The 25,252-nt window shown below is 39.0% G+C and overlaps 1 protein-coding gene across 1 annotated transcript in view; it reads right to left on the bottom strand.

The window, feature by feature from the left end:
- Positions 1–25,252, bottom strand: part of b4galt2 (UDP-Gal:betaGlcNAc beta 1,4- galactosyltransferase, polypeptide 2) — a 263,725-nt gene that overhangs the window by 56,977 nt on the left and 181,496 nt on the right. The window contains exon 4 of the mRNA XM_007229297.4: positions 5,507–5,694. Within this exon, the coding sequence (XP_007229359.2) occupies positions 5,507–5,694 (188 nt within the window). The remainder of the gene's footprint in view (positions 1–5,506; positions 5,695–25,252) is intronic.

The following is a 25,252-nucleotide window of genomic DNA, read 5'->3' on the forward strand; positions in this document are numbered from 1 at the left end:
CAAGTATACAGCTGTCAAAATAAGAGCGCCTATTTCGCAAGTCTCCCGAAAACAGAGCAAACATATAGTCAGAAATTTGTAAAAAGTGATCAAACCTCTTTTCCTGATTCTTTTGATAAGGATTTAAGAGGGAAGTTTTTTTCCTTTTGATTTAAAAATCTTGCCAGAGGTGACCTACCCAGATGTGTATCACTACCTTGTTGAAACGGAGTGTGTTTACACCAGAGAGGCAGTAAAAGCGCACCGCAGTTTGGGCGCATATAATTACTTTCTCAGTGGAAAAGTTGGGAATATTTGTTCCTGTTGTAGAGAAGCATCACTATAGTGTATGGTGAGGTTGGAGCAAGTCAAACGCTATCCAACACGTACTCTGCATGATTTACAGATAAGAAGGAGGGAGAAGTTGTGAGCTGACACTGTAACTGTAGGCAGGTTAGCAGTGTGAAAAACGAAAGCAGGCGTGTTTACTAAGGAGGACCAAAAATGACATAAGTATAAATAAATAAATAAATGTTGAAATAAATAAATGAATAAATAAATAAATGTTTACATAAATAAATGCACATATAAATGAATAAATAAATATATAACTAAGAAACGTATTTATTTATTAATTTATTTACCTATACAATTATTTGTGCATGTATTTACTTATTTATATATTTATTTATTTATTCATTTTTATGTGCATTTATTTACATATTTATTAATTTCAACATTAATTTATTTATTCATTTATATATTTATACATTTATATGTGTATTAATTTTTACTTATGTAATTTTTGGTCCTCCATAGTTTACTTGTTTAAAGAACAATTTGACCTGATTTTCAATGTTTGTGACTCTCAGATTAGGTAAAGTTTGCATTCATGTTAAATGAAAAAGTTACGTCCACTGTTTTGAACGCTGTTTACTGCTGAACGGAAGTGTCCTAGGAACAGCTACGTCACTTCCTGCGCTCATGAATTTTTCTCTGAAACGGTCTATACCGCGGGGTGAACTTGAACCTGTATGTGTTTCTCTCATACCGCCACACCGCTAGAGGGCGCTGTGGAGCGGCGTGCGGAACAGAACCGTCAAAGAAGAGAGACAAACGCTGGTCTCGCTCATAGACTGTATATAAGTATGGACAGGCCATCCCCATTCACTCTCATTATGATGTTTTGAAGCCAAAATATGACCAAAATGGAAGCTGCCATCTTGCGTGCGCAAGTTGACTAACCTAGTTAATTAGTTAGCCATAGCGTTGAGTACCTAACGCTAAGTTAAAAACCTAAGCTAGATACTAAAATTAGGGAAAAGAACAAAGTATGAATACTAATGAATTGATGGAGGGAAATTATCCACTGGAGAGAACGTTTTCCTGAGGGTCTGTTACAACAGTTAACTGCTGAACAATCCATTACTTTACTTCAGAAATGTCATTTTTAACAGTAAAATCAGAATGTAAGAAAGATCTGACGGTGAGCTCCGTGACTGAACCAAACGCTCTTAGGCGACCTGTCAATCAACTTGCTCTCAGCTGTCAATCACCACATCGCCACACCCCTTTAAATATCACGGAATAACTCCTGTAAAACCTATTAACAGTAAAGATAAACACTGGGGGCTATTAACACAAGGGGGGGACTTGCTGAATGTACAGAACCCAACTTCCAAAAAAAAATCCTGGATGTGTAATTTTAGATTAAAGATTCTGCCATCTCTCATTCAGTTGAATAGAAATAGGCGGGTTTAAAAGTTGTACTGGAGCCAGCCACTAGAGGGCGTAAGAGACGTAATGGCTTCACTTTTTAACCCCTGTTGTGCTGTCTATACTTATATACATTCTATGGTCTAACTCCATCCTGCAGAGATATTCAGAACAGCTCCTGCTGCTGTTTCTACTGTATTCTACTGAGTGTTTTATCCCAGTATTATAGAGCAGTAACTATAATCCTTTTAAATATATTAATACTGTAGCTTAAAGGATAATTTGAATGTATTTTTTGACTGGAGAAAAAAGGGAATTGTGGCTGATTTTAATGTACTGTAATGTAATGCCTCTAAAGCTTCAGAAATAACATACAGTAAATTTACGTTAAACTTATGTCTGACTTGTGCAATAAAGCTTTTGAGAAATATCTCTTTAAATACTTAAACATTGAGTATTTCTTTATCCATTTATAGTGTTTTTGGAACTATTAAAAATATTTTTAATATTTTGTAAAGGAAGCCGTGTTAAAAGTTGTTGGCGTGTCTCGTTTAAGGTCTGTTGTTTACAGACTTTAGCTGTTTTTCTGATAATAAAGTTTGATTTCTTCATATATTGTTTAATTTTGTGGGAAAAAGTAAATCCAATACTAATCAAAGCCTTAGTGTTTTATATTATATACACTACTAACAATACAGTAACTCACAAACCTCTATTAAAGTCCAGTCATACAAAAATATATAATATCAGAATTATGTATCAGAATCTAGTTGATAAAAAACTCTATTCTTGCTAAATAAATAAATAAATACATATTTAGCAACCAAAATTATTTGTGTAAAAATGGAATAACAAGGGATTTCTCGTGGACTAACTTAGATTTTTACTTTTCCAGGCCTTTAAGGCATATTTTCATGATCATACTATTTTTAAAACATCAGTACAGACAAAACCAAAACCAAACCAAAAAATAAACTAAAACTAAGATTAAAATTGATTATAGCAGGTCTAAAATGAATCTGATCAAAATAATGACACACAATCTTTAATAATAAAATGTGCGTCAGATCCTGAGAGTGACTAAACTAGTGAATTAATTAGTGAATTAACTTTGAGCCGACATATTTGTAGTTCAAAATCGTTTTTTTTTCCATCGATAAACGGAAACACAAAGATTTGTAGACCAAATTTGCATAACTTATCTAAAACTTTGTGTATTTTTATTTTTCCAAAACTTATCCAGGCCTGCATATTGCTATTTTGAAATTCCATTCCAAGTCCCACAGTCTCCTGGCAGGACTGCATACCAGAGCACTGCTGTATAACATGATAACACGATAAACGGCATGTTCAAGTTCATTTTTATACATTACTTACATTAAGTAATTAAAATATTCCGTATAACACTGGTTTTCTTCCTCGATATTACCTTTTCACAAACTGCTGCTGTTGCTCACAATGAACCCAACATTTCCCCATGCACTAGAAGTCCTCAAGTTCCTGTGTGTTGTTTCCACTTGCTAACTGAGCTCATACTGTACACTTAGCTTGAGCTACACTTTCCACAGCAGGATTAAGATGCTGCTAATAGAAACTGTGTGCACCTGAAGTTCCCAGGTGCAACTCGCCTGTGATTTTGGTTCTACATTGCATCCACTGTTTTTTGGACCAGTTACACCACTATAACTTAGCCTTAGCATTTGTTTGCTTACTAAAAGACTGGCTGCCTTTCTCTATGTACATTTCTCTCACATTTAACTTTAGTAGAATTGCTGAGGTACATTTATGACTAAAATAGCACTGCTTAAGTAAATGTATGATTAGAATAGCACTACTGAGGTTAAGAGTATTGCGCTTTGTAAATATATCTTCAAAGATAGAGTCAAAGTCAAGGCCTATACGGCAGGAATACATACAGTAGTACCAAGCTTGTCATGCAATTACACAACAAAAGTTGTGTATGATTGGGGTAATGATTTTAGGATGCTAAACTTGTATTAATATTAGTCCTAAGACTAATTTTAAAATAAATAGTTTTAAGTGGTGATCTGAAAGATACACCCTGGTTTAACATGAGAATTCAGTCCCAGGGCAAACCAAAGAGGCCACGTCCACAACCATCAGCGCTGTAAAGAGTACAGAAGTAGAAAACGAAACATCACAAAGCGTCTAGACGACACTAAAGAATTTCATTTCAAGTTCAGATTGATGGCGGCAAACTTCAGACAGCCTGCGTTAGCGCTTCAATATCCTCGGCTATTAAGGCTTAGAGATAGTCGCGCTATCTCAGAGTTAATAACGTTCATCCATTCCTGAAGCTCAATAAAATAATGCATTCGTCTGTCAAGGCCACAGCCAATATAGACCTACACAGCTCATCAAACGAGGGTTTTAATATCAAACGAGAAGCAAAAGTGAAGCGCTTTCAGCAGCTCCACAACACAGTGCAACAGTTTGGAGCTGTATCGACACTGAATATAAAAAAAAAAGCAAAAAAGCAATTATCAGTATGAAGGACAGACTTCAGACAGACCAGTCTCCAGCACTCACTCTGTGAATAAATGACTCTATTCTGTTTGATTACACATCCTTGAAAGAGATGGCACAGAGGAAAAACTCACGTCTATTAATATGTAAATAGCAGAGAATGCCACATCCCTTGTAGGAAAGTCTGAGGAAAGAACCGCATTAAAACCAAAAACGCAAAAAAACGCATTACATGCACAAGCGCACTGCCGCTAGTCTAACGTTAACACAGCACTTTGTAAGACAGGGCTGTATCGATTAATTTAAACCCAAGATCAATTATTAAAATTAGACCAGAAGTTTTAAGACATGATGTAGTTACATCAAGCTAAAGCTAAGCTAACATTAGCCCCACATTTTATTCTCACTTAAAGTTAGTAATGCCTGCTAGAGTAGTTAAACAAGATATGTCAGTAAGTTTGATATCTTACTCATATTTAGAAAACAAGAAGTTTCCCTGAGTTATATGTTCACTTTCCACAGTTCCACCTTAAATTCCACCTTAATGCACTAGATCAGAACTTTAGAGCATGCCATATTTTTAGAGAAAGTTTTACAGTTTTATCTCTAACTCAATGTTGCTAAAGCTAAGGTGTGTTTTATTTTTAGTAAATTTATGTCTCACTCATGATCTCTGAGTTTTCCGTTACACCTCAAATTTGGTGACAAGTACATTCAGAGTAAAAAACATTTTTTCAATTTTAAATTTAGTCTTTTTCTGTCTCATCTGACTCTGAAGTTGTTTGAGAATCACATGCGAGTATATGTTTATATTGTCCTCTGGTTTATGTACCCTGTTATTGTCTAATGGACATGGTACTTGTCTTTGGTTAATTGATTTAAACCTTTACAACTTTATTTCTCTGAAAGTCTCTTTCAAATCTGTAAAAGAAAAAAAAACAGTGATTTTTACTCCTGAATCGATGTGTAATCAACTCGACATTGAATCAAATTGATATTGAATCAAATAGGGGCCTTGTGCTACAGACTAGTAGCTCTTCAGCCCAGAGGGTTGTTGAACCTAACTGCAGAACAGTTGAATTCAGAGCAGGTAAATTACTGCTCCTCACGCAGGATCAGACCAGTGGAAAAAACAGAACGAGCTGAAAAAAAGTCACGCTGAGCTCAACAGAGACAGAGGAGAGGAATGTAAACAAAAGCTCACCAAAGTAGCATTTTATTTTTTATCATTCACTATAGTTCATGCCTTTTGCCGACCCCTGGTGTAGGGTGTTATTTTGACAGTAATGTGATGCTCTTATGGCAGGTTAAGGCCAGTCGTTACCTGAAGCCGAACTTGTCCATGGCGATGGCGAAGTGGCGCGGCTGGTCATAGCAGTGGTACAGGTTACGGTCATCCATGGGGATGAGGTCCACGTCACTGAAGATGAAGCAGTCGTACTCCGCGTCCTTCAGAGCCTCCGTGTAGCCCACGTTCAGCAGCTTCGCCCGGTTAAACGTGTCCTCCCCGAGCTGAAACACAAGCATTAAACAATGATTACAGCAGCAAATACAACACAAACAGATATCAATACACTGATATAAGCATCACTGCTCTTTTTGAGTGGGTAGGATGGTGGGCCACCCTATCAATTCCCAACATTTGCTATGTCACAGAACTGGCAAATGATGTTCTTCTGTAAGTGCAGTCATTGGTCTAAAGACATATCATCGCTGTCCAATGAAAAACACGTATCTCCAAAACAGCAACTTTACAGAAGAGAGAAAAAAACTTCTAAACTTTCAATGGAAGTTAATGTAAAAAGAAAATATTTTAGGTAATTTTTAAGCATTTCTATTCATCAACAAATTTTGGCACAGTGTAAGGGACAGTTTGTCTCTTCAAATTATGTAGTAAACTAAAAATCGACAAAAATGGAGATACTTGTTTTTCATTGGACAGCGACGATATGCTAGCTTTCCCAATGTTACCAGCAATAGATGATAAGATATGTGCATCAGCAGCCAGAGTCTGAGAGAGCACAATTGGCAATCTTTTGGGTTTCTCCTCCTTAAACAGCTTATTTTAAGTTTTGTAAGTAGTTTATAATGGCATTACAACTGAAATACATATTAGGTTTCTTTTTTTTTACTTTATTTTTTATTGTCTTAACATACAAAGAACAAACAAACAAAAAAACAACAGAAGGCACATCAAGCATTTGACAAGGGTCTTCAAAGGGACATTTAAATGCTATACATATATTTATATTAAGTAGACAAAGAAATAAAGGCAAATCAAATGGAGGTCTAAAATGCGCATTTCAATTTATGAATCATAAAGTAGTTCAGCTCAGAGATATTAGGTTTCTTATAATTGTCCTTAACACTGACCTTTTTTATGGCAATAGAAAAACACATACATTCAGAGAATATATTGCATATTAAATAAACAAGGATAAAATATTTGGGCTAGGTTTTCCTCTACATATATTTCTGCTATTTCATTAGGCCTTATTTATAATTACTTCAATGTTTTTTTTTTTTTTTTTTTTACTAAACCCTATATATTACTCTCTGGAAAAAAAACAACATTTTAGTGTAGATTCTGTGGAAAGTAAGTAAATACATAAATAAATAAATAAAAGGCAGAGAGAGAGGTACAAATTAAAATAAACTATGTTATATTAATTGCCTTTTTTAAAGTCTAATTTAGAAAGAAAAATAAGCTCATTTCAGGACTATAAAAATGTAAAAATCCTCATTTCTCACTAGACACAAAATCAACCAGACCAACAAAATCAATAGTTAGAATTTTAAGAATCCAATTTCCTCTAGTCTTGCTGTTAATTGGTGTGTCGAGCAGTTAAAGCCTATTGTCTGACTGAAGCAGGTCTGGAAGAGTTAATGACAGCGCAATATATCGACCCGCAGCACAAACAATAGGAGCCGTATGAAGCTGCTGAAGACAGGAGGACGGCTCATATCTCGCTCTCACATCTCTAAAAAGTTTTAAGAGCAGGACACTTTCAGGTGCGCTGGCCTGAACCGAGAATTAATGAAGCGCACTGTGTGGTAATTGGATACGGAGATAAAAGTTTAATCTTAACATCAGAGAAAATTAGAGCTTACATTAAAATATGCTCTAAAAATTACAAACTAAACACAGTCACGTTTAGAGCACTTTCATTACAGCAGGTGAAGGAGACATTCACAAAAACTTCTGAAATCAAAGGTATTAAAAGGAGTTTCTGGAGGTGCTGAACAATAGTTGCTGCTTTTCCTTCATGCTGTGAAGCACCAGCTCATCCCAAATCCCCTTAAATCTCAGTTCATCAGGTTTAGACCAGGAGATTGTGGAGAACATACACCTTTTAACTGTTTACTACATAATTGGTATATGCAATCCTTAATTCTTTTAAAATAAAATAAAACAAAAAAGAATTAAAGAAAAACACTAAATGAGAAGGTGTGTCCAAGCTTTGGGTTTAAGGGAACTTGAACCTTGATTGGAAGGGAAGCGTACCGGCTGATGACACTTCTCTCTCTCTTCTCTCTCTTTAACTCTGTCCTGATTGAAGATAAGTCTCTCTGGACGATTGCAGAAACTCCTGAAACAGTGCAGTGAGCTCATTTACTCTCTCTGCATTGTCTCAGACCACAATGAGCATTAGCATGATGAGCGATTAGTATTCCCCGTGTCTGCTGGAGGTGTCTCCTAAGTGGAGATTAATACTTTACCCACAAAGAAAAGCTGTTAACCTTTCCTGAACGAGCAGAATGGAGAGCAGTAAACGACAAACTCTTATTAGCCATTTTCGATTTTAAGCCTGTATAAACGAGACTCATTAGCAGGGATTTAAAGCTGAAACTCTTATTTACACCCTGTGGAGGTATTCCAGGTTCCACCACAGACTGCGACTCTACTAATAATCCAGTGTGACAATAATCCCGTGTAATCCGGTAATACCAGAGATTTGACCCAATAATTCGGTGGTGAGAACTCCCGTCACAAATCCACTGCCATTTTCCACCAGGAGCTCAAGCCCACCTCGTTCACGCTGGAAATAATATACTGCACATAATAATACTCGCTTACACAAGACACTGAGCAAACTATTAGCATTTGAGGATTCCTATAATTTCTTTATTAAATAATTCCATTAAATTGTGCATTATGCACTCAGAACTTATTAAACGACTACAACCTCCTGTTCAGAACTTGATTTCTAATGTTAGATATCAAAATCAGCCAGCTAAACAAGTTTTTCTATTGCACAGGACTTCACTTGTAGAACTGAAGATCAAACAAACACAATTTAAGAACCGAAAATAGAATCACCAGTAAGCATTATTGCCATGGTTTCATTTAATGAAGACATGTCTGACGCATCAAATTTGCAATCAGATTCTACACAGAAGTGACTAGGAGTGTGGCATACTGTATCATATGCAAAAATAATAATCACAAATAAAACAAAACAAGCTAAATATCACCCTATTCTTCAAATACAGGGCCTAAAGGAGGTCAAATTGAGTAATGGGATAGAGGAGTAGAGAAGGGGAAGAAGGAAATGAGGTTAGAAGTAGTTAGTGTGTTAGAGGTGTTAGGAGAGTAAGTGCTCTTTGAAGAGCTCTGTCTTCAGGAGTTTATAAAAGATAGTGAGAGATTCTCCTGATCTGGTAGTAGAAGGTAGTTTGTTCCACCCATAGACTGTACATAGCTGGACAGAGCATCGTCTCTTAAAAGTGAAGCCACCACAGGTCGGGCGCCCCCTGCTGTTCGGCTGCAGAAAGCTGTGTAACTCCACCCATCCCCATAGATTTCAATGGCAAAACAGACAACTTTCAATCACGTTTTTTTCTAATATACTGTAATTCTACCTCCATTATTTAAATGCAACAGCTAGTGTAACCTCTGCTTATATTGTCAAATTTTTATATCCCCACAGAATTCGGTTTTTAAAACTTTATTTGGCTCTATTCAAAAAAGGTGTGGTTATGGTAAAAGGGCTGCTTATGGGCGGGACCAATAACAGACCGTCAGCTCCGCTCCGCCCCGCTCTGCAGTCTGTGACCGCGAGGCAGCCCTCAGGGGCGGGGTTATTTAAATGAGTAGGCGGTCTCCCCACAGCCTTTCTCCCTCCTGGTCTCTACTGCGCAGACTCTGGTCTCTGAATCGCCAAAATGTCGGAAGATTTTGGCTTCATTTTCATTGAATGAATGGGAACGGTGACACGGCGTCCATCTTTATATACGGTCTATGGTTCCACCATTGGGGAACTCTGTATGAGAACAGTCTGGATTGCTTTGTGTGAATGTTTGTTTGGTAAAGCGAGGCGACGTTCATTGGAGGAGCGCAGCGGCCAGGAGGTAGCGTAAGCCTTCAGGAGTGAATGTAGGTAGGAAAAAGCTGTTCTGTCATCACCTTGTAGGCGATTGTAAGAGCTTTGAATTTGATATGAGCAGCAACTGGTAGCCAGTGGAGCTCAATGAGCAGCGGGGTGACATGTGCCCGTTTTGGCTGGTTGAAGACCAGACATGCTACTGCATTCTTTATCAACGGGAAGCCCTTTAGTATGGCATTGCAATAGTCAAGGTGTGAGGTGACCACTGCTTGTACCAAGAGTTGGGTGGCCTGTTGAGTCAGAAATGGTAGAATTGTTCTGATGTTATACAGCACAAAGCGAGTGAGACTGAGTCGATGGTTATAGAGAAGTTGAAAAGATGGTTTTGCTGGTATGACCAGAAGTTCAGTCTTTGAGAGGTTTAGCTGGAGGTGATGCTCCTTCATCCATGAGGATATGTCAGAGAGACACTGCGATATCTGTGATATCCATGCAGAGATTGAGTGATCTTCAGGTGAGAATGACCAGTATAGCTGGGTGTCATCAGCAAAGCAATGGTAGAAAAAGACATGTGAGCGGATAACCTGACCAAGAGGGGTGGTGTATATGGAAAAGAGAAGGGGTCACAGTACCGAACCCAGGGGGACCCCAGGGGATAGTGAGTGGGCTGAGGACAGTAGTCTAAGCCATAACACCTGGTTAGGACAGCTAGTTGCTACAACAGCTTTATTACAACTCAGCTACTCCATGTAATGCAGACCTTACAGCAGAATAATGTTTCAACACTGATTTCCAGGAGAAATACATAAATATGTGATAATATTATTAGCACAGGAAAACCATTTAGACATTGGAGATGGAAAGACAGTTTAGAGTAGAAAATTATATGAAAAAACAGCGGGGCTGTTTTGTTATTAAAATAAATGGGGATTGGTGGAGCTTTACATCATACTACAACAAGCCAATCTATAGTTTGTAACCTAACCTGTAGTCTAAACTATAGTGTGAAGTATATGTTACAGCCATTAGTCTCTTCTTACCATGTAAAATAGATAATAGATTTGGCATATGTTTCACTAAAATGTGTTTAATCTAGGACAGCCATTCAACGCCCTGAGGCAATGCTATTACATTTTAATAATGGTGTTATTTCCTTCATTTCTTGATTCAGGTTTTTTCATGTTTTCTGAACAAAATACATAAGCCTAATAAGCATAGTCGGGATTTGCTGGTCTAGTTCTGGAAGTAGATCAGCTGTCCAACTCTTAATAAACCTTTCCGAACATGGGTCCCTCTGGGCACGCCGACCCAAACTGAGAATTGATAAAGTAGTAATTAGATACGGAGGCAAAAGCTTAATCCCAACATCACAGAACATCTAAGGGCTAACGAGAAAATTTGTTCTGAACATCACACGGTAGCACAATGGGAATAGGATGCTGGGCCTCTTTATAACGTCTGGTTTTAATCTATACTGTCTCACGAGATGCAAAGACAAGACTCTAGGAGGCTTCAATACATAGTTTTAGCATAGAGACGAGGTTTGACTGAAGCAGAGAGGAAGACGGGGAGCCGATAAGGCAATATATTAAAAAGGCAAATTGCCTTTTTTCAGCAGCTGGTGCGCTCATTAACCATTACCGGACTGGCACTTCAATAGGACATGCTCCTCGTGAGGCACCAGTCAACTCAGGCAAACGGAACAGTACGTCTTCCGTAATCACACAGCATGCTTAAAAGCTCTGATTTATGAAGCAGACGCTGCGATCATTTCACCCTGTTCTCGCCTACACACACGAAGCGAGAAATGCTGCCGCCGCCGGGTACAATGTGAATGAAGAAATCACAACACGAATTAGTGTTCACTGCGTTTGATTCTGTGAACAAAAAGCCCACAAATCCACTCCGGGAAGCCAGCTCTCATTAGTCGACAAGTGCTGCCCTTTCAAGCCACCGCCCTCAACAGAAACAATGGCTCCTCTGGGGAGGGAGAACAGCTAAAATCTCTTTGAACCAAATTATCCCACCAAAAATGAGGCGGCATTACATGCCTGTTGCGTTAATTAGCCCAAAGGTAGTTTATTAAACTTGTAACACAAGCTGCACAAAAAGAAGCCGTGAAAGTCTATTTAATAAATGGTTTTAACTTCATTCATTTCTTGCATTGTTTGACTTATTGCAAGAAGCTAGACAAAGGAAGAATAATTTGTGACAAACATATAGTAAATATAACACATTGCTGTCTATCTTTTGTAACTCAGAGACCAGAAAAAACTAAACACTCAGGTGCAGCCCAGTTAACGACCTGAAAGAAAAGAATCACAACACAAATTAGTGTTCTCTGCCTTTGATTCTGTAAAAATAACACCTACAAATCCACTCTGGGAAGTCAGCTCTTTTTAGTTTACCAGTGCGGCCCTTTTAAGATGTACCGTAAACAGGAACAATAGCTCATTCAGAGAGGGAAAAAAAGTAAAATCTCTTTCTAAACTAGGCAGTACAAGCCTGTTGCATTAATTAGACCCAAGGGTAGTTTATCAAACTCAAAACACAAGTTGTATTAAATCTGGTTGTGACTTTTTTTCTTGCATTTTTTGACTTAAATAAACCATAATTCTTATTATTAACCATGCTTGTGTTGGGCACAGCTTAAATCTCAGGCCAACAATGGTAGCGCAGTAGACCTGGCTATCTAATCCACGTCTTGTTACTAATGATCCACTAGGTAGTATCTGCTGAGCCAGAACTACCCAAAAAAGTGTTGCATGTATTTTATTGCTAATAATGTGTATAATAAAAAAAATAATTGAACACAAAAAAGGGTTTTGCAGTTCTCAGCCAGGAGAGCCATGCTGGTCTAGAGTTCCTACTCAGTGGTAGCTTAGAAGACTTGGCATCAAACCCACAACCTTGTCAAATAATGATTCAGCATCCTTTCCACTGAGCTGCCACTGCCCAAAAAAGTTTTTGCAGTTCCCAGCCAAGAGAGCCATGCTGGAATGGAGTTCCTAGCCAGTTGTAGCTTAGTAGACGTGGGTATCAAACTCACAACCTTGTCATTAATGATCTACAGTGTCCTATTCACTGAGCCACCACTAACCAAATAAACAAAAAAAAAGTTTTTGCAGTTCCCTGCCAAGAGTGCCGGGCTGGAGCAGAGTTCCTACTCAGTGGTACCTTAGTACACCTGGGTATCAAACCCACAACCTTGATATTAATGATCAACTGTCCTATCTGCTAAGCCACCACTATCCAAAAAGGTTTTTGCAGTTCCAAGCCAAGAGAGTCATGCTGTACTAGAGTTCCTAGTCAGTTGTAGCTTAGTAGACCTAGGTGTCAAACCAACAACCTTGTTAATTATGATCCACTGTCCTATCAAGTGAGCCACCACTAACCAAATAAGTTTTTGCAGTTTCTAGCCAAGAGAGCTGAGCTGGAATAGAGTTCCTACTCAGTGGTAGCTTAGTAGACCTTGACATCAAACCCACAACCTTGTTATTTATGTTCCACTGTCCTATCTGCTGAGTCACCACTGCCCAGAAAAGGTTTTTGCAGTTCCCAGCCAAGAGAGCCGAGCTGGAATGGAGTTCCTAGTCACTTCTAGCTTAGCAGACCTTGGTATTAAAACCACAACCTTCTAATTAATGATCTACAGTGTCCTATTCACTGAGCCGCCACTGCCCAGAAAAAGTTTTGCAAATCCCAGCAAAGAGAGCCGGGATGGCTTCCTAGATGGAGTTCCTGGTCAGTTGTAGCTTAGCAGACCTTAGCAAACCCACAACCTTGTGTCCTATCCACTGAGCCGCCACTGCTTAGAAAAGGTTTTGCAAATCCCAGCCAAGAGAGCCAGACTGGGATGGAGTTCAGGGTCAGCCACACTACAGCATCCCTAAGGCGAGAGAGTAAGGGCCATGCCCCAGGGCCAACAGTGGAAACTTAGTAGACATGGATGTTGTTATTGATGACCAAATCCTTTAACCACAAAACCATTATTACTCTCTACTCAGGCAGAATTGGAACCCAATACCTTTGCACTGGAAGGGATTTCATAGCAAGCCAAAAGTGTCTTTTAAAACACATTTGTGTATAAGCTTTGTAACTCTGCGATCGAGAGAAGTGTGACAGGGGCTGTATCCGAGTGCCCAGGTGCAATGCAGACAAGCAGCCAGGAGCGTTCCCAGTGCCAGGCTTTTCTTCTGGGCTTATCAGGACGGTGCTGGTCCCTCAATACTTGGCCTTTGAGAGGCAATTAACCCCATTACTCTTATCTGATAATCTGAGAGATGACTGGATGCGGCGGTCTCTTCCCTCTGGATTGTGTGTCTGCATCCAGCCAAGCCTCTCAGGCAGGGTAGCCTGGCCTACCTGAGCTCGTTGCTAGGAGATGGATTAGGTCAGGGTTTGGGCTGAGTGATTGCGCTCAGGGCTGTCTTGCGGTGAGTGTGTGAGTGTGTATGTGTGTGTGTGTGTGTGTGTCTGCTTTATCAGTCCCCAGCAGGCTGACCTTATCACCCAGGAGTGCTATCGATGCCGGGCCTAAAGGCGGCAGGGATAGGCAGACGCACAAAGTGAGCTGGAGAGACCATAAGTCAGGGTGTGTGAAAAAGAGATAGTGGTAGTGAAAGTGGAAGAGAATGGGAACAAAAAAAAGAAAGAGGGGGGATGCTAAAGTGAGGTGAGCTTAAAAATTCAGTAAGTGCAAGGAGCAATAGCTTTTTAAATAAATGAAGCAATGATACATGAGGTTGAGCATGATGAATTACAGTACCTAAATGAGAACACCATGTGTGGCGCACCCATGATAGAAGCCAAAAAAATTAAAAATAAAAAATCCCACCGCTGTGCAGGAGGCTTTCTTGATTTGTATTTTTAATGAGTTCCACAGTATTGTGTGTTTAGCTGAGTGTCCTACTTCCTTGCTCATTACTGTATTAAAGGCGAACCACTGGGACTCCTAAAAGACTCGGAGGAAATAACAACCCCTGGTAAAGGAAATCCAAGTCAAGCAGCAACCTAAAAACAATACCAATACATTAAAAACTGTGATGTAGTTAATTTTTTTTTACATAACTCAGAAAAGAACTTCCTTGTTACTTGCTACTGCTGGATTGCCTCTTTAATTACAAAGGGTTTTTCATACTTGTCCTAAATACATGGATCTGTAACCATGCCTGAATCTGGGTTTATTTGGAGGAGGGGCTTATTATTAGTATTATATTGTTTACTCTAATTGTCCACTACATTTAAAAAAAACACTTCACAGGGGTCATCAGGTAAGCACTTCCCTTTATTAGTGTTGCACTAAATTAAGCTCACTTCACCTCCGGAAGACTCAACAATTAAGTATGGCATCCCAGAGTTACTGGCTTCCAAGATCACCTCAAAGACCATTTATCATTTAACCAACTTCAAAGCCATACCTAGCCCAACCAATATCGCATTCTCAGTGGCATTAGTTCCCTTTGAACTTAATTCACAACAACCACGCAACACATTAATGTGATGTAACTCCACACTGACCTTTATGTAATGAAAGAAAACCCTGGCCACTTCTGAAGTTCCACAAGAAAGTAAGCTACAGAGGTCATCTGACTATATCTGCCGGATTAGTCAGCGGTAGTCAAGTTTTGCCTCCAGTTCTGAGGCTGAGAGAGTATCCTAATCTGACCCGGGAAGCCCTTGACATTTTATGACCGGAGATGACATGTGGTGAGCAATAGAACCAATTGCCCTGGACTGCTGGCATAGGTCAGGATCACTGCACAAGTACTGTATCTTTTGCGCTGAAATGGAGGCCCAGGCTTCCACTGCCTGCCTCTGCCAGTAGATCCCACGCCACACTGAAGCAAAGTGGACTGCTTTTAGCGCTTCGGAAGCAGGTTACAGGATGCCAGTTTACATCCCATGGACCTGTCTGGAGACCTGAGGCAACATGAAGGCAGCTTTCTAGTTTCCCCTACTGCAATCTTCCTGCCCACAGAACCTGCCTGGGCCAGGCGAGGCTGAGGGCCTGCGGAGGCTGCTGGAATGAATCACGCGTGGCACAGCTGCAATCAGGTTGCATTAAGGGTGACCGAGCACCCGTTGCCGATCCATAATCCAGAGTGGAGGATCCTCCATGTCACCCTGTCAGAGTAAGTTACTGTGCTGGCCCAGGCTGCTCACGGCAAGAAGAGGGAAGTTCTAGCTTCTTGTGAATGAGGCTGTGCACTCAGCACAACTCAGGGGACAAGAGGACGAATGCTCTGACTCTCCGACAACCAGGCGCAAGGCCAAGGGTACACTTGCACCAAGGGTTTCGCTCCACTAGCACGTCACCCACGCAAGCCAACACTGCCTGCCGCAGCGATTTCATGCAAGATATCAACAAAGCACAATGAGAGGCTGTCCATCACGATACGCCAAAACAAAAGAGACATGTGGCTTAATGCAAACGAGCTTCAAAAGACAAAACCCATCAAAGACTTGACAAAGGCTTGACAACCCTGCAATACGCAGGCCTATCTGCTGAACATCTGCTCAATCCCATCAAGTGCTCACGTTCTAAAACTCCCATTTGAATGTGCTGCCGACTTCTCTAATGACTAACAAAGACTATCATGTTAGATATGAGGAAATACACTAGATTCCTTTACGTGCTGCATTAAGTCTAACAGGGCTGATTATGAAGCAGACGGAGAAACAGCACACGCTGAGAGTCGATTAAGTCATTGACCGGGTGGAATGCACAGATTGGAAAGTTTCTGAATTGTTTTAGACTGAAGAATTTGGTAGTATCCTGATCCTGCGTTCACACTAGCACAGTGTGACAGTGAGACAAACCCCAGTCATTTCCTATGGGAGAACCACGATTTAGTGACAAGCGGCTGGTGACAGCATCAACGTGACAAGCGACAAATTCAAGCTGAGATTCTCTGAACGTCATGCAAATTATGACATGGCAAAGCGACATTCTAAACTGATTTGTCCCAAAAAATCTTCAGACCAATCCCAAGATTCTGCTTTCTAAACCTTTGGTTTTGGTGTCTTCTTTTTCTGTTTTATATAACGCGTTTTTGGACAACTCTTATAACTAAGAAAAAAAGAAAACGAAATATGAACCATGGAGGAAAATAATGGCTATAACTCAATAGACAGATAGATAGCTTGAAAGATTAGAAAGCATGCTAACTGGCAATACCAATACATCCTCACATGTGATGTGAGCAATTTGTAATTTGCCAGTGTGGATGTGTAGTGTTTGTTTTTTTTTGCTTAATTTATATAAGTATCTAAGTGTTATGTACTTTAACATTTTTAACTTAAAAGTATAAAATACTGTAGTAAATAAATAATAATAAATTATGTAGTTAATGACAAAGATATTAATTTTAACTACATTTAGTATTAGAATATGACTAAATTAAATTAAATAAAAATCAGGTCAAAAGAAGCAAAAATTAATGGGAGCAGTATCTACATCGTTAAAAGTTCAAATCTAGCAATAACAATTAAGAATTACACAAAAATGTAATTAACATTTTTATTATATTAAAAGCACTAACCAGTACAGGCTGTTATAAAATGAGTAAGCTGCATTATACATGAGGTCTTTTAATTTAATTTAATTATTTTATTAAATATTTATTATTATTATTATTTTTAAGTATTTTTTTACAGAGTGTTATATAAAGGGTGAAGGTTGAATAAATTCAAATATCCACAAAACATACTCAAGGCCAAACAGGCATCCATCACATTTTTTTCTTTCTTTCATTCTAACACACATTAACTTTTAACTCTTTAAATCTGTAGTCAGTGATGTCGGTAAAACATTACTTACCATTAAGTCAGTAGTAAGTAATCTAACAAGTTACTATTTCCAACCAAGTAATCAGGTTAAAGTTACTTATTCAAGTCGCTGTGCACATTGAAAGGATGGATGAGAAAGGTGTTTACAATCACAGCTTTATTGCTGGAACTTACAATGATTGCTGTTGGCCACAACCACAGCAAAACAACAGGTTAGCAAGCTAACAAGCTAACAGGCTAAAACTAGCACTCGGGCTGAACACAGACACTCACACACACACACACTCTCCCCAATCACATGCTGGTTTTATACCCTAAACACAACAGTGCACGTTTTAACAGTCAGTAAACACAGAATATTACTTGGGGAGTGATGTCTAGCCTAGGGGTGTGCCATATCATATTGTACATGATAATACCCTGAAATATCGTACCATATCACCCACCCCTAATTAGAACATCAGGGTACTCCTTTTTTGTTGTTTTAGCAAAATAAAAAAATAAATGCTTCTCATTTCCCTTTATATATATTCTAGAGACAGATTATATCAATCCAGTATCATTTATTTTACTTTAATCCTGGATATATGGAGATATATGGAGTGCATTATTAGTATCATGACATTCTGGATCATTGACTTTACATGCAATGATAGAATAAAAAAAAAAAATCTAATTCAGTGTTGTGTCATATTGCCAAAAGTATCGTTATCGTGAAAATATCATGAAATATCGTAATATTACTTTAGAGCCATATTGCCCATCCCTATTCTAGCCTATGTGCCACATGTAACACCACACAGCGACACAACCACTGGAGGGAGGAGAGAGATGCGTGCTTTCTAGCTGGAAATACAGACACTATTCAGAGTTTGTATCAGCTAAAGATAACAATATCAAGGTTGGTTGTTCACTCTGTGCTGAAACAAAGTGCTACCTAGCTTTAGAAACAATGTTAAATTTAAAGAAATGCAGCAGCACACTTACAGAACAAGTCCCACGGGTGGAGCGAAGCTTCCAGTAAAGTTTTGTAAAAACTGGCATGTTGAGGCGGCAGTAACTTAAAAGTAAGTTAGTTACTTCTTAAATTAAGTAATCCATAAATTAACTAAGTTACTTTTAAAGTGGTAATCAGTAATCAGATTACTTTTTCACAGTAACTCTCTGCCATCAGAGAGATCCTTCAATCCGAATGAATTCATTGCGATTCTAGAATCGAATTGAGGTGATTATATGTACACTTTCCGCAATAGCCTCAGTAAACTCTCCGTTTATGCACACGCTACAAGTAATCCGATCAAACATGACATCTCTGTAGGTACAGAACATTGAGCTGAATTTCAATGTATAAAAAGTGATTTATAAATAAAGTTTACTATTATTATTATTATTTTATTTATGAAGTTATTTTTTAAGGAATGAAAATCTCTGTGCGCGCTTACTGTCTATAGTAATGTGAGGTAATGCATTAAACGTGAGTATTAGAAAGTGGACACTAAACATTAAAACACAATGAGATTTAAATAAATTTAGTAACTAAAAACAGAGCAGCTCTTCTTAAGTAGACGGGAAGTAAAGTGTGATGGCTGAAGGAGGCGGGAGCTGAATGTTAATGCAGTGTAATTTGGAAGCTGGCCTCCTTTTGGTCTAATCCGTACAGGTAGCAGCAGAACGAGCAGCGGCTCCGTCTCATCAGCGCCTGATTAACCCCCACTCAGCCGTCAACTGCTGGAGATCCTAGATAAGAGCCAAGCTGCATAAAGAGGAGCTATAAATCAGCCTCTTCTGCTACAGACATGATCCAGGTACATCACAGAGAGAGAGAGAGACGGAGAGAAAGAGAGAGAGAGAGAGAGAGAGCGAGCGAGAGAGAGAGAGAGAGAGAGAGCGAGAGAGAGAGAGAGATAGGAGTGTGATATATTAAGGTGAAAGCCGAGCGTTCTTGGCTGTCTAACAGGGTCACAGGGTGTTATTGAAATAGCAGCTGGTATTCAGGCATTAGAGGGGGAGATGTGGGGGGGGTGACTTCAGCATGCTGTATGTGATAAGGTGAAGAGTCTAATATCAACGTGCATCACCTGACCAAAGTGCTGATGGCCCCAGCATTCTTCGTTTGATGCAATACTCTAGGCTAGGGTATTAACGTTTAATTATTAAAGCCTGTTTGTCTTTCTCTGTGCAACTTTTTTGTTGCTGAAGTTAATATGTAACTAGAATAGCACTACTGAGGTTAATTTATGATTAAAATCACACAGCTGAAGTAAACATGTGACAAGAATAGCACTACTGAGGTAAATTTAATGACTAAAATTGTACTATGTTTAAATGTATTATTAAAATTGCACTGCTGATGTAAATGTATGATTAAAATACTACTACTGAGGTTATTGTATGACAAACATTACACAGCTGAAGTAAATTTGACAAGAATAGCATCACTAAGGTAAATATACGACTAAAATTGCACTGCTGATCTAAATGTACGATATGAATAGTACAACTAAGGTTTATGTATGACAAAAATTACACAGCTGAAGTAAATGCGTGACTAGAATTGCAGTACTAAGGTACATTTATGACTAAAATTGCACTGCTGAGGTAAATTTATCATTAGAATAGTACTACTGAGAATAATGTATGACAAAAATTACACAGTTGAAGGAAATATTTGACTAAAATTGCACTACTGAGGTAAATTAATGATCCGAGTATTACTACATTTAAATGTATGATTAAATTTGCATTGCTGATGTAAATTTGATTGAAATAATATTACTAAGGTTAATGTATGACAGAAACTTACACAGCTGACGTAAATTTGACAAGAATAGCATTACTAAGGTAAATGTATGACTAAAATTACACTGCTGATATAAATTTATGATTAGAATAGTACAACTAAGGGTTATGTATGACAGAAATTACACAGCTGAAGTAAATGTGAGACTAGAATAGCACTACTGAGGTAAATTTATTATTAAAATAACAGCTGAAGTTAATGTGTGACAAGAACAGCATTACATAAGTACATTTATGATTAAAATAACACAGGTGAAGTTATTGTGTGACTAGAATAGCATTCATGAGGTAAATGTATGATGAGAATAGCACTACTGAAGTTAATACTCTTTTAATATGAGTATCTCTAGTCATAACTGCATGAAATCATAACAAGCACCTGCTCTCTGAGAGAGAGAGTAACTGGAACGGCTGTGCTCAGATCAGCTTTACCTTTCGTCATAATTTGCTCCAGTGGGAATCGGGCAGACAGGGCTGATGTGATCTAAAACTGTGGATCCTCGGAGGCACTGTGGGGACAGAAGCTGCTCTGACTGAGAGTAAGAGAAGTATGATTCTGTGTCAAGTGGCTCTCAGAAGACGTCCGTGACTCGCTGGCCCTCACGTCGCCTGGAGCACCGCAGCTACCAGACTCTACCGGAGCGGCTGGAGCTCAGCTCCTCTACAAACCTGTTTACAGCTGGGATTGAGATGTACAGCTCGGCAGAAGTCCCAGTGAACCTGAGAATGCACTGCCAGCACAAGTAAAATCTGCTCACGCTGCAGACCACAGGGACAGATTTGGGTCACATTTAACATCAGGTGTAAATGTGCAAAAAATAATAGCATATGGTACACATACAGGGGTTGGACAATGAAACTGAAACATCTGGTTTTAGACCACAATAATTTATTGTGGTGACGGACAGTTCTGCTGGAAACAGGAGAGTTGTGGTGCACATTGAATCCTGCCGTGATTTGGGCAGCCGTGGTTTTATGTTTTTTGGATACAATCCGGGTTAGCACCCGAACATCCCTTTCAGACAGCTTCCTCTTACAGCGTCCACAGTTAATCCTGTTGGATGTGGTTCGTCCTTCTTGGTGGTTAATGCTGAAAATACCCTGAATACCGTGGCTCTTGATACATCACAAAGACTTGCTGTCTTGGTCACAGATGCACCAGCAAGACGTGCACCAACAATTTGTCCTCTTTTGAACTCTGTATGTCACCCATAATGTTGTGTGCATTGCAATATTTTGAGCAGAACTGTGCTCTTACCCTGATAACTGAACCTTCACACTCTGCTCTTACTGGTGCAATGTGCAATTAATGAAGATTGGCCACCAGGCTGCTCCAATTTAGCCATGAAACCTCTCACACTAAAATGACAGGTGTTTCAGTTTATGCCAAAAGGCAAGGGACACCAATATCTACAGTACTTCCCAAAAGCAAGTGCACCTCTTTTCGTTGGTCAACAGTATAGAAATGAAACTTGGATAGAAGTTATAATAGTTATAGTACAGCTTGTATGGCATGGAGGAGATGCTCTGCTTCAGAATGTCACATGATAATGTTGGAATTCAAATCCCCAATGCTGGCAGCACTTATGCAGCCCAAGACCATGATGCTACCACCACCATGCTTTAACTTTAGGCACGACACAGCTGGCCATAGTGTTGTAGCTCAGCAGGTTTCAGGGTGTTAGCGATCTTCTTAAAGCCGATGCCATCTTTCTGGAGAGCAGCAGTTCTTGTGAGTAAGGCTAAAAAAACCTGCATGCCATGAATTATGGATTTATACAGAAATCAATATTTGGTGGAATAACCCTGGTTTTTAATCACCGTTTTCATGCATCTTGGCATCGTGTTCTCCTCCACCAGTCTTGCACACTGCTTTTGGATACCTTTATGCCTTTACTCCTGGTGCAAAAATTCAAGCAGTTCATCTTGGTTCCTCTTAATTATATTCCAGAGGTTTTCACATTGGTAAAATAAAAGAAAATCATTTTTAAGTTGTCTCTCATAGCTGTATAATTACATGTAGGAGGCCTCACATGCATATGTCACTGTTCTGTGCAGTGATCTTTAGCTTCTACTGTACATGACAAAAGTCATGGGACACAATACTAGTTCTTGTCCCATGATTTTTTCACAATATAAAACAGTAAATGAATAAATTCAGAGACAGAGCCGTACTGACATCTGCAGCCTGCAGACGCTTTTAGACCTTTATTTCCCCAAACAGTGCAGATCAGACACCCATCATACACTTCCATACAGCATCATAACCTCCAGATCCAATCTCCATGTGAGCTGCTGGCTCCACTCCAGATGCTCCTGTCCCCAGAAACACCCTTGACGTACCACACTGCTGTTCATACCCTGCTACCTGACAGCGAGACACGCTGTAATCATTCAGCACACACTCAATACGTGTTAACAGATTACCATCACACTCCTGCTGGACGCGAGAGTGTGTAAAAGGGGAGAGCGTACACGAGTGACCTGACCTTTTAAAAAAACGTGGTACAGAGAGAGACGTAGTGTCACTGCCGCGCTGCACAAATCCTTCCCGTGACCTTTCGGCTGCGTGGTACGAGGCTGACTCAAGATTACATGAATGTCACTCTGCTATTATTATATAAGATACATCAAAGTCACAGACATGTAAAAACAACTGCAGCATAGCAACATCTGACTGATCTGACAAAAAAAAAATAAATAAATACAAAGTGACAAATGACAAAGTGGAAATTTGTCTATTATTATGGGGACTGGTACATTTTTTTTTCTAACATAACACAACAGAACAAAACCACACATAAACAGCAAAGCCTAGTAACACTTCACTGTGCAGCAGTGTTTATAAAACTACACAACACCTACATACAGTCACATATGGTTTTAAACTGATTAAAAGCAAAGGAACACCATGCAAAAGTCTGGGCATCCCACAAGATTTGAGCAAATACACACTGTAAGCCTGGATAAGTCCTTTTTTTAACAATTTGAGAAAGATGAAGTGCTTTAAACTTAAAACTAAAAAGTTATACACCTTTCCAAGCTGATTTTACTAAAATGTTATTATGTTATAATAATTGCGCTGCACAATAATCCTAAAATAGTCAGTGTGTCTTGTGTAGGAACTTTACCAGTCAGGTTATAAGGAGCAGTAAAACCACTCAGGAATTTCAGTTCTAAGTTTCTCCAGCAGCAAGGCTGGAGCGATATTAGCATTAGCAGCTAACTGGCGCTAGCTCTTTCACTTCTAAGAGTTGAGTATATTGGCCTGTATTCTGCGTGTTTACTGTGTTAAAACAAGCTACGAGGGACAAAATGCTAGCTGATAGCGCCCTGGCTTACCGGAACACTCAGGGTTCCTCAGTGTTTTCATGTGGCATTATTAGCGCTAAGCACTGTATCAGAACTGAGTCGCTGCGCTTTCCTCCAGACGTGCTGTGATGCTACTTGTAAATGCTGCATCAGCAGCAGCTCAAAAAGAAGCGGTGGCTGACTTCACATGTATCAGAGGAAGCATGTGCTAGTCTTCACCCTCCTGGTGTGTTGGGGCATCACTAGTAATAGGGGTAGTCCTAGTGAGTGGGTTGGGTATTTGGCCGTGTTAAATTGGGGAGAAAATCGGAAATATTTTAAATAAAATTAAATAAAAGAATGTCTTTATTGATTCTGATAAACTCGATGTGTTTATTATTATAATTATTATCATTATTAAGTTTTTAGTCCTGACTTGGGGAAAACTATGGGGACACCTTAAATAATCACAAGAGAAGTTCTCTGCAGTTCCCAAAAGGAAGAAGCAGTCGCCATTTATTTAAGCAGGATTGTTTCTGTATTTTGCAGAATCATCTTTTTCTATTCATTTTGGCTGATTTTTTTTTAAACAAACATCTGCACAAACAAAGGCAGCTGTGGATGAAAGCTGCTTCTGTTTGTTTTTCCATTGTTCATTGTTGTTTCTCTTGAATTTTCAACAGTCTTGTTGTCTTGTAAATACTGGATTCTGAGTCTTTGCAGAGTACTGTCTTTAGATATAAGAGACTGGGCGTCTTATAGTGTGTGGTTGGCATTAAACGTGGCATTTTTATGTTCTTTATCACACATAAGAGATTCTGATGCAGCAGATCTGTATGTGTGTTTGTATGGAGATGGTATTAAACACAGATCCATGGAGAAGAATGAAGTGGAAAGCTGAGAAATCTACTTTACTGCAGTAGAGGACGGGGTATACAGACAGTGATAATCACACACCCGCTCCTCCAGCCTGTGTGCAGCCATGCAGGTGTCAAACATCAGAGTCTGTTAGAGTGAACCTGCTGTCAGGTCAGTAAAGTGGAGCTACAGTGTGTTTCTACGAGCCACTGATTCTGTCAACACAACACTCAGCTAGTGTACTGTTCACACAGCCGTGCTGAAAAACCATGTACCTACTACTGCAACTCAAAAATACAGCCGGGGTGTATTCAATTACACTATTAAATATACATACACACTTTTTCTACAACCCCAAATCCAATGAAGTTGTGTAAAATATACAGTACAGGCCAAAAGTTTGGACACATCTTCTCATTCAATGCGTTTTCTTTATTTTCATAACTATTTACATTGTAGATTCTCACTGAAGCATCAAAACTATGAATGAACACATGTGGAGTTACATGTACTTCACAAAAAATGAGCTGTCCTCCACAGTCACCAGACCTGAACCCAATCCAGATGGTTTGGGGTGAGCTGGAGTGAAGAAGGCAAAGAGCCAACAAGAGCTAATAAACACCTCTGGGAACTCCTTCCTTCAAGACTGTTGGAAAACCATTTCAGGTGGCCACCTCTTGAAGCTCATTGAGAGAATGATGCCAAGAGTGGCTATTTTGAAGAAACTAGAATATATATATATATATTTTTTTTTGTTAAGTACAAAACTCCACATGTGTTCATTCATAGTTTTGATGCTTCAGTGAGAATCTACAATGTAAATAGTCATAAATAGTCATTCATAGTGTTGAGAAGGTGTGTCCAAACTTTTGGCTTGTACTGTAAATAAAAACAAGACACAATAAATTGCAAATCCTTTAAAACCTATATTTAACTGAATACACCACAAAGACAAGATATTTAAAGATGTCATTCTTTCATTTTTTCATTCAGAAACTATTCAT

This window comes from Astyanax mexicanus, chromosome 8 (genome assembly GCF_023375975.1).
Source record: "Astyanax mexicanus isolate ESR-SI-001 chromosome 8, AstMex3_surface, whole genome shotgun sequence".
In the NCBI taxonomy this organism is placed as follows: Eukaryota; Metazoa; Chordata; class Actinopteri; order Characiformes; family Acestrorhamphidae; genus Astyanax; species Astyanax mexicanus.